Below are 17,500 nucleotides of genomic sequence, written 5' to 3'. Positions count from 1 at the left end.
GTATGTAACACAAGTACATTACAAGTAACTGTAATTAAATTACCTAAAAATGAACAGTAATCCCTTACTTTACTTTTTCGGTGGATAAGTAATTTAAATACAGTAACACGTTACACCCAACACTGCACACAACCCACACACACATATTTACGTACGTAGGCAAACACACACACACACGTACACACAAACACACCCACAGAAGAACAGGGATGCAGAAGGTGACTGCATCCTCACATCCACAGACACACACACCCCTCTTGTGTGTGGGACAGAGGCTGTGTCTCTGGGTGTGTGTGTGTGTGTGTCAGTGTGTGTGTGTGTCAGTGTGTGTGTGTGAGAAGCTCTGTCTCATCTGTTGCCACAGCTCTCCAGGTGCATGATGGGAGTGATTCTTCAAGGTGACTTTCACTACATGGACATTCTGCACACAACACTTATGAGTGTGTGTCTGGGAGTGTGTGTCTGGGAGTGTGTGTCTGGGAGTGTGTGTCTATAAGTGTGTGTCTGGGAGTGTGTGTCTGGGAGTGTGTGTCTATGAGTGTGTGTCTATAAGTGTGTGTCTGGGAGTGTGTGTAAGAGTTTGTACAGTGTGGGTATGTTCAGTGATATTACAGCCTGAGTTGGTGAGATAGTCTTGTTGTGACGTATGTCATATAAATGGGTTACACACACACATTACATGTATGCATTTAGCAGACGCTTTTATCCAAAGCGACTTCCAAAAATAGCTTTACAAAGGTGCATAGGTCACACACACACACAGACAGACAAGGAGAGTACTGGGCATGTTGAAGTTTAGAGGAGAGAGGAGAGGGGGAGAGGAGAGGAAGGAAGAGGGAGAGAGGAGAGGGGGAGAGGAGGGGGGAGAGGAGGGGGGGAGAGGGAGAGGAGGGGGGAGAGGAAGGGGGGAGAGAGGAGAGGGGGAGAGGAGAGGAAGGGGGGAGAGGAGGAGAGGGGGAGAGGAGGGGGGGAGAGGAGGGGGGAGAGGGAGAGGAGGGGGGGAGAGGAAGGGGGGAGAGAGGAGAGGGGGAGAGGGAGAGGAGGGGGGGAGGAGGGGGGAGAGGGAAGGAGGGAGAGGAGGGGGGGGAGAGGAAGGGGGGAGAGAGGGAGAGAGGGGAGAGGGAGAGGAGGGGGGGAGAGGAGAGAGGGGGGAGAGGGAGAGGAGGGGGGGAGAGGAAGGGGGGAGGAGGGGGAGAGAGGAGAGGGGGAGAGGGAGAGGAGGGGGGAGAGGAAGGGAGGAGAGGAGGGAGGGAGAGAGGAGAGGGGGAGAGGGAGAGGAGGGGGAGAGGAAGGGGGGAGAGGAGGAGGGGAGAGAGAAGAGGGGGAGAGGGAGAGGAGGGGGGAGAGGAAGGGAGGAGAGGAGGGAGGGAGAGAGGAGAGGGGGAGAGGGAGAGGAGGGGGAGAGGAAGGGGGGAGAGGAGGGGGGAGAGGGAGAGGAGGAGGGGGGAGAGGAAGGGGGGAGAGGAGGGGGAGAGAGGGAGAGGAGGGGGGAGAGGAAGGGGGGGAGGAGGGGGGGGAGAGAGGAGAGGGGGAGAGGGAGAGGAGGGGGGAGAGGAAGGGGGGAGAGGAGGGGGGGAGAGAGGAGAGGGGGAGAGGGAGAGGAGGGGGGAGAGGAAGGGGGGAGAGGAAGGGGGGAGAGGGAGGGGGAGAGAGGAGAGGGGGAGAGGGAGAGGAGGGGGAGAGGAAGGGGGGAGGAGGGGGAGAGGAGTGTTTGAGAACCACTGTTCTAGTGTCTGACCTGTGATGATGCCGTTCCTGTCACTAGGCTCCGCCCAGCTCACCAGGACTGATGTGTCCAGGATCTCCGAGAAACTCAGCTGGAGCACTGGACCAGGAGCTACACACACACACACACACAGTCACACACACAGTCACACACACACACACAGTCATACACACACACAGTCATACACAAACACAGTCATACAGACACACACACGGACAAAGAAAAAGAGAATTATTTATAGAGTTATTTATTCCATGAGGTTGAGTAGAGTTGAAAGTGACTGATCTGCCTCAAAGCTTCTCTCTGGGGCTCCAACACACACAGACTAACACAGACTAACACACACACACACACACACACACAGACTAACACACACACACACACACACACAGACTAACACACACACAGACTAAGCACACACACACACACACACACACAGACACACACACACAGACTAACACACACACAGACTAACACACACACACAGACACACACACACAGACTAACACACACACAGACTAACACACACACACACACAGACACACACACACAGACTAACACACACACAGACTAACACACACACACAGACAGTCTAACAGACACACACCAACACACACACACACAAAGACTAACATGCACACACCAACACACACACACACACACACAGACTAACACAGACTAACATGCACACACCAACACACACACACACACAGACTAACACAGACTAACATGCACACACCAACACACACACACACACACAGACTAACACACACACACACACACCAACACACACACAGACTAACACACACACACACATAACAACCCTGTAGAGATGCATTCCCTCCAGGCCTCCCTTCTCTCTCCCTATAGACTCAGTTATTATCTGACACATTCAATGACACACACACACACACACACCACACACGCTGACACACACACCACACACGTTGACACACACACACACACCACACACACGCTGACAAACACACACAGCATGATCATCAAACAAGAATTACACCCACTGTTAACCCCTCCACACCCAATCAATAGCTGTCCTCTGTGTGTGTGTGTTCCCTCTAATATCCCACTCAATAATCACAGGTTGGTTGATTGCTTGTCTCTCTGCCTAGGGGCTTTTGTGTTCAATTGTGTGAGCGTGTGAGTGTGTGTTGGTGTAAATGTGTGTCTTACTGTCAGCGTGGGTCTGCAGCAGCTGGGCGGGGCTAGGTGGGCCATCACCGGGCGTGGTGAAGCAGAGGGCGGAGCCTAGGTACCAGGTGAACTTCCTGAGACCGCTGACCAATCCTGTGTGGCGAGACCCAGGGAAGTCAGGGGTGATAGTTACCACGGTGATGTCGTCAGGGGCGAATTCGGGCCAGACCAGTAACTATAAGAAGAGGAGAGGAGGGGAGGAGGAGAGGGGGGGAGGAGGAGAGGAGGAGGAGAGGGGAGAAGGGGAGGAGAGGAGGAGGAGAGGAGGAGGAGAGGGGAGGAGGGGAGGAGGAGAAAAGACCAGGAGTTAATAACTTCGTACAGTCTGTCTATGCACGTACTCTATAATGGGGAGTGTGTGTGTGTGTGTGTTCCCACTGAAGGAATTATTTGACTCTCAATCTTGTCTTTTGATCTAAAACATGGGGGTGACACGCATGCTCTCTCAGAGACGCCGGTTCTTTGTGATGGTAATAAGAGCCTGTGGGTTCAGAGAAGAGACCCACACTCCTCCTCTCTCTCTCTCCCTCCTCCTCTCTCACTCTCCTTCCTCCTCTCTCTCTCTCTCTCTCTTTTTCTCTCTTTCTCTGTCTCTCTCCCTTCTCCTCTCTCATTCTCTCTCACTCTCTCTTTCTGTCTTTCTCTCTGTCTCTCTCTCCCTCCTCCTCTCCATCCTCCTCTCTCTCTGTCTCTCTCTCTCTCCCCCTCCTCTCTCTTTCTCTCTTCTGTGCTGTCCTGTTCTGTCCATCCTACTAGACAGACTAAAGTCTGGGTCGGACTCTTGAAGGACCGACAATACTTACATTTACATGTATTCATTTAGCAGTCGCTTTTATCCAAAGTGACTTCCAAGAGAGAGCTTTACAAAGTGCATAGGTCACTGATCAGAACAACGAGCACCAAAACATTGCGGGCAGCCAAACATGAAGCACATTGTGAACAACAAAATAAGTGCCAATGGGAAAAACCATAAGAGCATTTGGTTTTCACAATGTATGCTTCATGTTTTGGCTGCTTGCAATGTCTTGTTTTTATTATCAGTGACAAATGCACTTGTGTAAAGCTCTCTCTTGGAAGTCGCTCTGGATGAAAGCGTCTGCTAAATGAATACATGTAAATGTAGACTAGTAACAATTAAACAACACAATACTTAGTGTCTGTCGCTAATTCCAGATCAGAGCTGAGAGGATGTCGTGTGGTGTTCCCCAAGGTTCAATACTGGGGCCTCTTCTGTTCAACATCTACATGCTTCCACTGGCTTACCTCTGGCACCTTCCCCTCTGCCTTCAAACAGGCCAGAGTTACCCCTCTACTCAAAAAACCCTCCCTTAACCCTGTCATCCTCCAGAACTACACACCGGTATCACTGCTACCCTTCTTCTCTAAAACAATTGAACGTGCTGTATCTAACCAACTGTCTACCTTTCTTTCTCAGAACAACCTGCTTGACCCCAACCAATCGGGCTTCAAGACCAGCCACCCCACAGAGACTGCCCTCCTTTCAGTCACCACTGCCCTCCAGTCTGCCAGAGCGGCTTCGAGGTCATCCGTCATCATTCTGCTGGACCTTTCTGCAGCGTTTGATATGGTTAACCACTAGATCCTGCTGTCCAGACTTTCTGAGATGGGCATCACTGGCATTGCACTCCAGTGGATCTCATCCTACCTGTCGGGAAGATCCTACCAGGTCCACATTGCTGCGGTCTCCCGGTCGTGTAGATTCACCCTCTACAACACTGCTTTGGGGTTATCTTGTTGTTATTGTCAGTGACCTATGCAATTTGTAAAGCTCTGTTTTGGAAGTCGCTTTGGATAAAAGCGTCTGCTAAATTAATAAATGTAAATGTAATGTAAATGGCTCAGATTAGGAAAAACAACAGTGTGGTATCATAATTATGCTGACGACACACCAAACTACACAACTTTATCACTTGGGGACTATAATCCCATACAAGGGCTAGGTAAATGCATTGACAAAATCAACAACTGGATGTGCCTGAATTTTCTTCACTTAAATAAAGATAAGGCCCCTAGGACGAACGATTGAAAGTCAGCGCTCAGCTTCAATCACTGATGTCAAAAACCACAAACCAAGCCAGACATCTACGTGTAGTTATGGATTCAGACCTTAACCTGAACGGCCATATCAAGACAATTACAAAATCAGCCTGAAGAATGTATCAAGGGTTAGAGCAGTGGTTCTCTATGAATGGGTTTGAATTTGAATCCTGATTCAAATGAATGGGTCGTTATCCAGCTCTGCAGAAGCCTGTTAATGACCATTCATTTGAATCAGGTGTGTCATAATTGTTTTTAAATCTTGTTTTCTTCTGCTCTCTGTTTTGATGCTTTTAATGGTTTTATGTGAAGCACTTTGAATTGCCTTGTTGTTGAAATGTGCTATACAAATAAACTTGCCTTACTTCTTTTTACCTCTCTCCTGCTCTCTCTCTTTCTATTTCCCCCATTACTCCCTCCCCTCTCCACCCCTCCCCCCTTCCCCCCCCCCTCCCCTCCCCTCTCCCCTCCCCCACCTCCCCTCCCCTCTCCCCTCCCCTCTCCCCTCCCCCCCCCCCTTCCCTCCCAGGTGTGCAGGTTTCCAAGGTAACAGACGAAGGGCTTGGTGAGGTCATCTCTAAATGGAAGTGAAGCAGTGCATCCTGGGAGCTGACCCCCAGACTAAACAGGGTTGGGGACTGACGAGCACACACACACACAGACAGACCTTGTAGCCCTGGTTGATGCCGTTGATGAACTGCTGAGGTGGGGGTTTCCATGAGAACCTGAGAGAGGAGGAGCTCTCCGCCTGGATCTGGACATCCTGGGGGGGCGCTGTGGGGACTGGGAGGAGAACAGCATCACAACAATGGGAATATGAGGATTAAAAACCCCCTCCCTCCCTCCCTCCCTCCCAGCCCTCCCTCCCTCCCTCCAGCCCTCCCTCCCTCCCTCCAGCCCTCTCTCCCTCCCTCCCTCCAGCCCTCTTTCCCTCCCTCCAGCCCTCCCTCCCTCCCTCCAGCCCTCCCTCCCTCCCTCCAGCCCTCCCTCCCTCCCTCCAGCCCTCTTTCCCTCCCTCCCTCCCTCCCTCCCTCCCTCTAGCCCTCCCTCCCTCCAGCCCTCCCTCCCCTCCCTCCAAGCCCTCCCTCCCCTCCCTCCAGCCTTCCCTCCCTCCAGCCCTCCCTCCCTCCCCCCTCCTTCTTCTCTCCCTGCTCTGGAGGGAGGGGACACATAAACATGATCAGAGACTGGTACACACTGCTGTGAGTGTGTGTGTGTGTGGTCATGGTGATTAGAGTGTAAGAGGTTTATGCTGATGTTGGCATGGTGATAACACACTGCAGTATTATGGGATGCTCTTTACATCCCCTGCTTTAGCCAAGAGAGAGAGGGGAAGAGAGAGAGGGGGAGAGAGGAAGAGAGAGAGAGGGAGAGAGAGGAGGAGAGGGAAAGGAAGAGAGAGAGAGGGAGAGAGGAGGAGAGAGAGAGAGAGAGAGAGAGGAAGAGAGAGGAGGAGAGGGAAAGGAAGAGAGAGAGAGGGGGAGAGGGGGAGAGAGAGGGGAAGGAGGAGTGTGTGTATATTTAAATGTGAGTGTGTGAGTGTGTGTGAGTGTGTGTGTCCTACCTCCCTGCAGGGTGTACTCAGTGACAGGAGAGCTGAACAGGCCCAGGCCAGCGCCGGTGTAAGCAGCTAGCTGGATCTGATACTGGGTCCAGATGATCAGCTCCTTCAGCAGACAGTGGCTGCTCTCTGGGCTGGGGAGCTGCTTCTCCTGGAAGTCTCCTGGAAGCCCTGCCAGGCGGTACCTACGCACACACACACACACAGACACACACACACACAGATACACAGACACGCCAGAATGGACACACACCAGATAAGGAGTATTTTCAAATGTGATTTTGTCCAGAAGCTGTGAGAATGTGTGCAGACACAGCCAGACCTGAGGACGTAGCCCTTCAGGACCCCGTTGAGCTGAGCCTCAGGCGGAGGCTGCCACTGCACCATGATGGACTGGTTGGTCCGTCCACTGGCCACGATGTTCTTAGGAGGAGCGCTAGGAGCCTCCTCTCTGAGCATGAGCCTGACCACACACACACACCACACACCACACACACGCATACACCACACACGCATACACCACACACGCACACACACAACATATTGATAAAGAACCATCCTTGAACATAGAATCGTTGTTGTGGCTGTAGTCAAAGATATGTAAAAGGGTCCCCTCTCTCCTCTCCTCCCCTCCCTCCTCCTCTCCTCCCTCCCCTCTCTTCTCTTCTCTTCTCCTCCTCTCCTCTCCTCCCCTCCACTCTCCTCCGCTCCCCTCCCCTCCCCTCTCTCCTCCTCCTCTCCCCTCCCCTCCCCTCCCCTCTCTCCTCCCGTTTCTCCTCCTCCCCTTCCCTCCCCTCTCTCCTCACCTCTCTCCTCCTCCCCTCCACTCTCCTCCCCTCTCTCTTCCCCTCTCCTCTCACTTCCTCCTCTTCTCTCCCCTCCCCTCCCCTCCCCTCCCCTCCCCTCCCCTCCCCTCTCCTCTCTTCTCCTCTCCTCTCCTCTCCTCTCTTCCTCCTCTTCTCCCCTCCCCTCCCCTCCCCTCCCCCTCCCCTCTCCTCTCTTCTCCTCTCCTCTCCTCTCCTCTCTTCCTCCTCTTCTTCTCCCCTCCCCTCTCCTCTCCTCTCCTCTCCCTCCTCTCTACTACAGAGTACAGACAGTTAAATCACTATTAGAGGATTATGAGTACATCCCGCACTCTCTCCCTCTCTTTCTTTTTAGTTAGTTTGGACTGGTCGTCCAATAAGCTGCTCACAGCTGCATAATCATGACCATATGGACCCACACACACACACTCATTCAGCTTAAGAGAGACTTGTACATCTGATGGCCTTTTTGCTCCATGGATTACACTTACAGATGTATTACCTCCCTCCCTCCTCTCTCCCTCCTACATCTCTCCCTCTCTCCTCCCTCTGTCCTCTCTCTTCCATCTCTCCCTCCCTCTCCCCCCCTTCTCCCTCCTCCATCTCTCCTTCATCTCTCCTCTCTCCCTCCATCTCTCCCTCTCTCCTCTCTCCCTCTCTCCTTCATCTCTCCCTCTGTCCCCTCCCTCCTCTCTCCCTCCTCCATCTCTCCCTCCCCTCTCCTCCATCACTCCCTCCTCCCTCCTCTTTCCCTCCTCTCTCCCCCCTCTCCTCCATCTCTCCCTCCTCCCCCCTCTTTCCCTCTATCCTCCATCTCTCCCTCTCTCCTCACTCTTTATCTCTCTCCCGCTCTCTCTCTCACTTAGTATTTCTCTAAAAGCTATTTAGCATGGTCCTCTGAGCGTGCACTTGTGTGTGTGTGTAAGATAGTGGGTGTGATATTGGGTGTATGCGATGGTGTGTGTGAAAGTGTGTGTGTGAAAGTGTGTGATAATGTGCGGATGTGATACTGTGTGGATGCAAGTGTGTGACAGTGTGTGTGTGACAGTGTGTGTGTGTGTGACAGTGTGTGTGTGTGTGTGACAGTGTGTGTGTGTGTGAGTGGGGGAACAGCTCAGTAGATGCATGGCACAGGCCAGTGCCTTTACAGCTGCGCTCAACTTCCATTAGGTTACACACAGTCAGGAGATCAGGTGTCTCACACACACACAATGCATCAACACACACACACAAACACACACAGACACCCACACACACACCATTGTGTGCTTACCCCAACGTACTCACACAGCTAATGGGGCTTGTGTGAATGAGAAAGACAGTGTATGTGTGTGACAGTGTGTGTGTATGTGTGTGACAGTGTGTGTGTATGTGTGTGACAGTGTGTGTGTGTGTGTGTGACAGTGTGTGTGTATGTGTGTGACAGTGTGTGTGTATGTGTGTGACAGTGTGTGTGTATGTGTGTGACAGTGTATGTGTGTGTGTGTGCGTACAGTGTGTGTGTATGTGTGTGACAGTGTGTGTGTATGTGTGTGACAGTGTATGTGTGTGTGCGTACAGTGTGTGTGTATGTGTATGACAGTGTGTGTGTATGTGTGTGACAGTGTATGTGTGTGTGTGCGTACAGTGTGTGTGTATGTGTGTGACAGTGTGTGTGTATGTGTGTGACAGTGTATGTGTGTGTGTGTGTGCGTACAGTATTGCTTTCAACTATGGCTACACAGTTTGTAGTATGTAGGCAGTACTTTAACTGCAACTGATGGTGAACATTAGAACAGACATATATACTCTGTCACACACACACAATCCCATTACCAAGTATAGCAAAACTGGCAAATTGCTTCCATTTGTCTTTGAATCTCATAAAGCATCCCTTCAACATGAGGACACACACACACACTTGGTCCCCTGTAGGGCCACAGCTGAAATGTTTTCGATGAAATGTTCATTTTACTGGATATTTTTCTGGATTTAAAAATAAAACCACTTTAGCAACTGGTCATCTACTGTGACATAATTTTCTGTTCAATCCAAACTGACCCATAAGGACAAGAGAGGGCTACCTGTGTTCCTGTGTTGTGTGTAGGTTGTGGTTGGTGTGTGTGTTCCTGGTGGTTGTTAGTGTGTGTGTGTGTTCCTGGTGGTGGTTAGTGTATGTGTGTGTGTGCATTGAGGTTCTGAGAGAAATGGATGAGAGAGTGAGTTGAAAGCAAAGAGTTATCTAACAGATGCTGTGAGAAACGGAATGGGTAGTTTCTAAGTTCCTCAGAGATACTATCATGTCATTTAGGAACTCTCTCTCCTTCCTCTCTCTTTGCCATTGTAACGTGTGTGTGTGGCTAGTGTATAATTGGCACTTCAAGACATTTCTTCATTTGGAGGTAATCATCTCCAGCTTTGATCAGTATAGCATTCACCTTCACCCTCTCTCTCTCTCTTTCTCTCTCTCAATCTCAAAGAGATTGTTGATCTACGATCTCTCATTCTCTTCATCTCTTAATTAACTTCAAATACATTTCAATTTAATTTAATTCAAAATCGTTCCTTAGTGCCACTTGTTTCCAGATCCATTAAAGACAGAGCATTTCACTAGAAGGTGCCATCAGCCACGCCCTCTTTATCACCCCAGCCACGCCCTCTTTATCACCCCAGCCACGCCCTCTTTATCACCCCAGCCACACCCTCCTTTATCCCCCCAGCCACGCCCTCCTTTATCACCCCAGCCACGCCCTCCTTTATCACCTCAGCCACGCCCTCTTTATCACCTCCACACCTGTTGTTCAGGTTAACATCAAACCTTACCTTCAGACTTGGAGAAAGAAGATTCATGGGGTGTACTTCCAGTCCCACAGTACTGTATCTTCAATGTAGTATGTAAGTATGTATATTTATTACTGATAAAGACTGACATCTCCTTCTCTTTACCTCTCTCTCTCTTCTCTACCTATCTCTCTCTCTACCTCTCTCTCTCTCCTCTCTACCTCTCTCTCTCTCTCTCTCTTCCTTCTGCCTCGCTCTCTCTGCTCTCTACCTCTCTCCTCTACCTCTCTCTCTCTATCCCCTCTGCCTCTCTCTCTACCTCTCTCTCTTTTCTACCTCTTCCTTCTGCCTCTCTCTCTCTCTCTGCTCTCTACCTCTCTCCTCTACCTCTCTTTCTCTATCCCCTCTACCTCTATCTCTCTCTCTCTTCCCACCTCTCTCACAGATGGTTTTCTCCACAATGTGTGTGTGTGTACTTAGAGTGGAACACACATATTTATGTGTGTTTGTATCCTGTGACAGATTGGCCTTGGTTTGAGCAAATGAAATAGTGTGAGCAAGGCCTTTGGCAATCCAATGTTTATATCAACGTGTGTGTGTGTGTCTGTGAGAGAGAGTGTACGTTCTGTGTGTGCATGTGTGAGTGTGTGTGTGTGTGTTAGTGTGTGTGTGTGTGTGAGTGAGTGTATGGTAAGATAGCAGGTGGGCACTGAAAGATCAAAGTGACTGAAGAGTCCCTACACCTCTCTCCCCCAACCATCTCCCTCTCTCTCCCCCAACCATCTCCCTCTCTCTCCCCCAACCATCTCCCTCTCTCTCCCCCAACCATCTCCCTCTCTCTCTCCCAACCATCTCCCTCTCTCTCTCCCTCTTTCTCTCCCTCTCTTCCTCTCTCTCCCCCAACCATCTCCCTCTCTCTCCCCCAACCATCTCCCTCTCACTCCCCCAACCATCTCCCTCTCTCTCTCCCTCTTTCTCTCCCTCTCTTCCTCTCTCTCCCCCAACCATCTCCCTCTCTTCCTCTCTCTCCCCCAACCATCTCCCTCTCTCTCTCCCTCTCTTCCTCTCTCTCCCCCAACCATCTCCCTCTCTTCCTCTCTCTCCCCCTCTTCCTCTCTCCCCCCCAACCATCTCCCTCTCTCTCTCCCTCTCTTCCTCTCTCTCCCCCAACCATCTCCCTCTCTTCCTCTCTCTCCCCCAACCATCTCCCTCTCTCTCTCTCCCTCTCTTCCTCTCTCTCCCCCTCTTCCTCTCTCTCCCCCAACCATCTCCCTCTCTCTCTCCCCCTCTTCCTCTCTCTCCCCCAACCATCTCCCTCTCTTCCTCTCTCTCCCCCAACCATCTCCCTCTCTTCCTCTCTCTCCCCCAACCATCTCCCTCTCTCTCTCCCTCTCTTCCTCTCTCTCCCCCAACCATCTCCCTCTCTTCCTCTCTCTCCCCAACCATCTCCCTCTCTCTCCCCCAACCATCTCCCTTTCTCTCTCCCTCTCTTCCTCTCTCTCTCCCCAACCATCTCCCTCTCTCTCTCCCTGTCTTCCTCTCTCTCTCCCCAACCATCTCTCACTACCTCCATCTCTCTCTTTTTTTATCTCCTCTTTTCTCTTAAATCCATTTCCTGCTCTATTACTGAGACATCATAATTACCACTATTAGTAACACACACACACACACACACACACAGTATTACTCCTACACCTGCTGTTTGTTTCTGCAGACACAGAAACAGTAAGTGCCCTCACTGAGGCGTGCTTGACTAAGGGCCCTATGAATAGAGGATTCAGAAAAGAAACACACACATACACCGACACACACACATGCCTACAGTATAGTTCTGATGAATATAAATTGCTCATTTCAGAGTAAATGAATCCTATACAAAAGAGTTTCATTCTGTCAAAGGAACCCCCTTGAATAGACACCAACAATGCCACACACAAACACACACACTCCACTACACAACAAATTTCCCACACACACTCCACTAGACACAAACAGCTTTCACATTGGCACACTGCAACGTACACATCATCCACCCTATTCATTCTTTACATGGGTGTGTGTGTACGTGTGTGTGTGTACGTGTGTGTGTGTACGTGTGTGTGTGTGTGTTTAGTCGTGTTGGGTAAATGTATGCGTGTGTTTTGCTCCCTCACCTCTGTGTCTCAGCACTGTATTGACCGCGGCCTACTTGATTGACAGCGCAAAGTCTGAACTGATAGGTCCTGGCAGGCGTGAGGCCGCCCACTGACACGTGCGTCACCACCGGGTCCACATCTGGCAGGTACACCTTCCAGGGGGAGTCTGGAACACACCACAGCATCTTAGAAGGTTCTAGGTGATTTGTCAGGGACAATGCAGCGCACATTATTACGTACATCATTATCTCAGTCAAAGCCATAACAATATGTGTTGGTGTGTTGCATAAAAGGTTTCTAGCCAATAGGCTAATTTGCAATGCACCACATTAGGTTAGAATTTTCTAGAACGCACCACATTAGGTTAGACTGTTCTAGAACGCACCACATTAGGTTAGAATGTTCTAGAACGCACCACATAAGATTAGACTGTTCTAGAACGCACCACATTAGGTTAGAATGTTCTAGAACGCACCACATTAGGTTAGACTGTTCTAGAATGCACCACATTAGGTTAGAAGGGTTTAGAGCACATCTCATATTGAATAAGAATATAGAATATAATATAGGTTGTACGTGTTCTACGTTCTAACACGTAACAATTACAAAAGACAAGTCCCTCTCTCTCTCACTCCTTCTCTCTTCCTCCCTCTCTCTTCTCTCTCTCTCACCCTCCTCCCTCTCTTCTCTCACCCTCCTCCCTCTCTTTTCTCTTCTCTCACCCTCATCCTTCTCTTCTCCCTTTCACCCTCCTCGCTCTCTCTTCTCTCTCTCTCACTCTCCTCCCTCTCTCTCATGGATGGAGCTAGAATAGCAGCAATAGTCTTTATGATAGACTCACTAGACTCACTGTGTACAGCTGCAGTGTGTGTGTGTGTGTGTGTGTGTACAATTTGAACCAGGCAGAGGAGTGCATTCAGTTTAGTGCCAGGGATGATAGCACACTGCATTAATACAAGCCCACTCTCTACCAAACACAGCCCCAACATCTACTCTATCACACACACACACAACCACACACACACACATACACAAACAATTACACACATTGACTTACAAACACATACCCACATACCCACACACGCACACACCCACTCACACACTCAGGTAATCAGTGTGCAGACACCCCTGGTTCATTCTTCAATGTCAGGTTGCAGTCTGCTCCTAAATCAATCAGACATTTAGCTGCTAACCCTAACCCACTTCTCTGTCTCTCTCCATCCCTGTCTTTCTCCCCTCCCACTGCTCTCCCTCTCTCTATACATCCCTTCCTTCTTCTCTCTAACTCTCTCTCCCTCAATTCTATTTAATTGAATTCAATTTCAATGAGCTTTATTGGCATGAAAGAACACAAGTTTAAATTACCAAGCAACACAACCAAGCAACACAAACAAGCAACAGTGGAATTACAGAAACATTTCTTATCTGTATCAGTCTTTGCATTCTCTATTTTTCTCTCAGTCCTTCCCTCTCTCCACCCCCCCCCCCCCCCCCCCCACATCCTCATGTGTATCTTCCTTGGTAAGAGCAGAAAATGTCTAATATGGGGAGAACAGTCACTCTTGGGAAACTTCTGGGTTCTGAACTGGTTGCAGTTCCACTTTGATTCCAAATGAGGGTGCTCACCAGTGAGTGCAGAATGAATGGAGGTCTATGGAGCCATACTCCTCAAAATCCACTTTTCTCAGGATAAAATTTTTTGTCTAATAATTAGAATGTTGCATTCGAAAGGGGAGGCAAAGACAATACATACTGCTGGGTATTTTTTTTATGTCGCCTTTCTGTTCTAAAAAGCCTTTGAAAATGTCATTGACGTCATACACATCGTACGACCAGAGCTACTGCTTTACGGCAAGCTCTGGTTACTTCCACTTTACTCTCGAGGCATCGACAACACAGCTAACAGGTTAGGCTCTCCCTGTCAATACACATGCTAGAAAGAGTTTTGGCTTGCTAATGTTGTTGCTAATGTTGCTAATGCTCCGACATTCTGATTCAGCTTCGGATGCCATCAAGCGGGAGCTCTGGTCGTATCAGTCCTTCACTAACCAATCAGCATTCATTAGCAGAATGCTAGCGTGTTATGGGCAACAACGACTCACCCTGTAAGAAATCAAAAGGACATAAGTACTCGTTCATTCAACTTTCGACCTATAATCCATGTTGAACATGCACAAACTAGATCTGAGATTTTTCAATAACAATCAGATGAAAGAGACAAATGTAGCCGTTTAGTTTAATAAACTCCCATTCATTTTGCACTGGACCGCGATCACCCCCAGTGGAACTCTGGTGGAACTGCAACAAAATACGGTACAGTGGAGTTGAATAGGGAGTGGACAGGCCCTCTGTAGACGACTGGTAGGAGTCAGTCATCCCAGCTCTGAGTCAGGGACAAAACTATGATTTCATTTCCTGTTGAATAACACATTTCCTGTTGATGTTTTCAGTTAGACACAAACACTCCCCCCCACCCATACACATACTCTTACATACACACACCCATACACACACACACTCTTACACACACACCCCCCACACACACACACACATAATCATACGGTACTTAGGAATGGTTTGCTTGACCCAATGTTAGTTTCCTCAAGGATCACAATGACTCTTGCTTAAAGACTTGTTGATCTTGTGGTTAGTGGTAACTGATTTACATTTTTGTACTCGCTGTGATATGTTTTTATTGTTGCTTGTTTTTCTACAGGTACACTTGCACTTAAAGCGGTTCATGTTGTGTAATTGTAACTTGTTTAACTACATGCTTTTATGGTTATTTTCATTGGCACTTATTTTGGTTGTTCAATATGTGCTTCATGTTTTGGCTTTCAATGTTTTTGGGGCTATCTTGTTGTTATTATCAGTGACCTATGCACTTTCTAAAGCTCTCTCTTGGAAGTCGCTTTGGATAAAAGTGTCTGCTAAATGCATAACTGTAAAATGTAAATAAACATGGTCTTACTGTTCTCGGAGAGCTCCAGGACGTAGTGCAGCAGGGGGGAGTTGCCGTCGAAGGGGCGGATCCAGGACAGGAGGGCGGAGCGACTGTCACTGTCGTTCAGAGATGACTGGAGAGACCTGGGGGAGTGGGGCAGCTCACTGCAGGAGGAGGAGGAGGACATGGTTACTGCTGTGGAGAGACCTGGGGGAGTGGGGCAGCTCATGGAGAGACCTGGGGGAGTGGGGCAGCTCATGGAGAGACCTGGGGGAGTGGGGCAGCTCATGGAGAGACCTGGGGAGTGAGGCAGCTCATGGAGAGACCTGGGGGAGTGGGGCAGCTCACTGCAGGAGGAGGACATGGTTACGTCTTCATAGCAGCAGTCCTACCAGTATCCTGCCCTGCTCTTTGTGTTTCAGTGTGTGTGTGTGTGTGTGTGTCTGTGTGTGTGTGTGTGTGTCTGTGTGTGTGTGTCTGTGTGTGTCAGTGTGTGTGTGTCTGTGTTTGTGTGGATGTGTGTGTCTGTGTGTGTGTGTCTGTGTGTGTGTGTCTGTGTGTGTGTGTCTGTGTTGTCTGTGTGTGTGTGTCTGTGTGTGTCTCTCTCTCTCTCAGCAGCATTAGATCCAGTTACCTGCTGGTAATTACTCACTCAGAAACTAGCTGCTCATCACACACTTAGCCTGTCTGACCCTAACACACACACACACATCAAGCGCGTAGCCAGTAATTGTTCAGGGCGGCTTTGGCCCGCCCAAATTACTCCTGGCCCGCCCACATCACTCACTGGCCCGCCCACATCACTCACTGGCCCGCCCACATGACTCACTGGCCCGCCCACATCACTCACTGGCCCGCCCACATTACTCACTGGCCCACCCAGGCAAGTTTAGATTTTTGTTAATTTTTATTATTCAAATGTATTTGAGAAAATATATTTATATAAACCTGATTTATTGTTGACTGGTGTGTGTGTTTAATTTGTTTTCCGAATAAAATTGAACTGTTGAAGCATGTTGTAGGAAGCCGTAATTGGTTGCTATGGTTGCTCGGGGTTCCAACAGGAAGACTCTCTGGGCAGCCTTTAGCCAGCTAACTGCTAGCTGCTTTCTGGCCAATGTTTTAACATCACTAATCAAACTATAGGCCCATTCACTTCAGCACTGGCCCACACGGACACACACTCATCAGGTCCTCTCCAATGCTATGTACTTGAGTGTGTCTGTGTGTATCTGTGCCTGTGTGCCTTTGTGTGTCTATGTGTCTAGGTGTGTTGATGTCTGTGTGTGTGTGTGTGTGTCTATGTGTGTGTGTGTGTCTATGTGTGTGTTTGACACGTGTAACCTTCTATCTCTGTATAATTCAGGAGGAAATGAAATCATGGTCCAACAGTCATTGTATTAACAAATCATAACTGATACCCATTAATATATAATAGATCCACTATAAATATGTAATAGCACAACGTGAAGGATTCCCTCATATGCAGTTTAATGAGAGAGAGGGAGTGTGTGGTGGGCCTATTCACGTCTTAAGTGAACAGGGTCACACACACACACACACAATAATTTCTAATTCAATACTATTCTAATTGCAGAGGCATGCATTTGGTCAAAGATGATTTAACCTCAACAACTGAAGGAGAGGAGAGGAAGACAGGAGGAGAGGAGATCAGGAGAGGAGGAGATCAGGAGAGAGGAGAGGAGGGGAGGGGGGGAGATTAGGAGAGAGGAGGGGAGGGGAAGAGGAGAGGAGGGGAGAGGAGGACCGAGGAGGGGAGGAGAGAGGAGAGGAGGAGAGAGTACGTACATGACTTCCAGCCTAGCAGAGTGGGAAGTGTTCCCAGCAGCAGAGCTCACTGTGCAGCTGTAGTCTCCGATGTCACCTGACCAGGTGTGGCTGATGGTGAGAGAGCCCTCGCTCACAGACACACGCCCTCCAGAGGACGGCTGCAGAACTGCACCTCCACGCAGCCACTGGTAACTGGAGCACACACACACACCCGCATACAGCACACACACCATAAGTATAAAGTACTTATTCATTACCAGGCCCAAACGTAATATGCAGATTTTTTTCACATTTTTTGCGTCGGAATTTTGCTCCCGCGTATTCTGTTTGGGCCAGGTCATTCCTACTACCTGTTGGATCTCACATGATATTAATACTAGGGCTGTCAAGCGATACAAATATTTAATCGCGATTAATCACATTATTTCATATGATTAATTGCGATTAATTGCATATGTCATACGATTAATCGTGATTAATCGCAATTAATCGCAAAATTATTCAATCTAT

The 17,500-nt window shown here is 49.3% G+C and overlaps 1 protein-coding gene across 4 annotated transcripts in view; it reads right to left on the bottom strand.

Moving 5' to 3' along the window:
- sdk1a (sidekick cell adhesion molecule 1a) overlaps positions 1-17,500 on the bottom strand; it is a 117,360-nt gene that overhangs the window by 27,941 nt on the left and 71,919 nt on the right. For all 4 annotated transcript variants that reach the window (XM_084685066.1, XM_084685067.1, XM_084685068.1 and 1 more), the window contains 8 exons: positions 17,009-17,182; positions 15,227-15,363; positions 12,274-12,421; positions 6,880-7,020; positions 6,561-6,742; positions 5,664-5,779; positions 2,918-3,113; positions 1,739-1,837 (listed from right to left, as the gene is read on the bottom strand). In XM_084685066.1, the coding sequence (XP_084541192.1) occupies positions 1,739-1,837; positions 2,918-3,113; positions 5,664-5,779; positions 6,561-6,742; positions 6,880-7,020; positions 12,274-12,421; positions 15,227-15,363; positions 17,009-17,182 (1,193 nt within the window). The remainder of the gene's footprint in view (positions 1-1,738; positions 1,838-2,917; positions 3,114-5,663; positions 5,780-6,560; positions 6,743-6,879; positions 7,021-12,273; positions 12,422-15,226; positions 15,364-17,008; positions 17,183-17,500) is intronic.

Source organism: Hypomesus nipponensis, chromosome 21 (assembly GCF_054491055.1).
Source record: "Hypomesus nipponensis isolate SF chromosome 21, ASM5449105v1, whole genome shotgun sequence".
In the NCBI taxonomy this organism is placed as follows: domain Eukaryota; kingdom Metazoa; phylum Chordata; class Actinopteri; order Osmeriformes; family Osmeridae; genus Hypomesus; species Hypomesus nipponensis.
The sequence above is the reverse complement of the archived record's forward strand: the minus strand, read 5'-3'. Positions and strand labels throughout refer to the sequence as shown.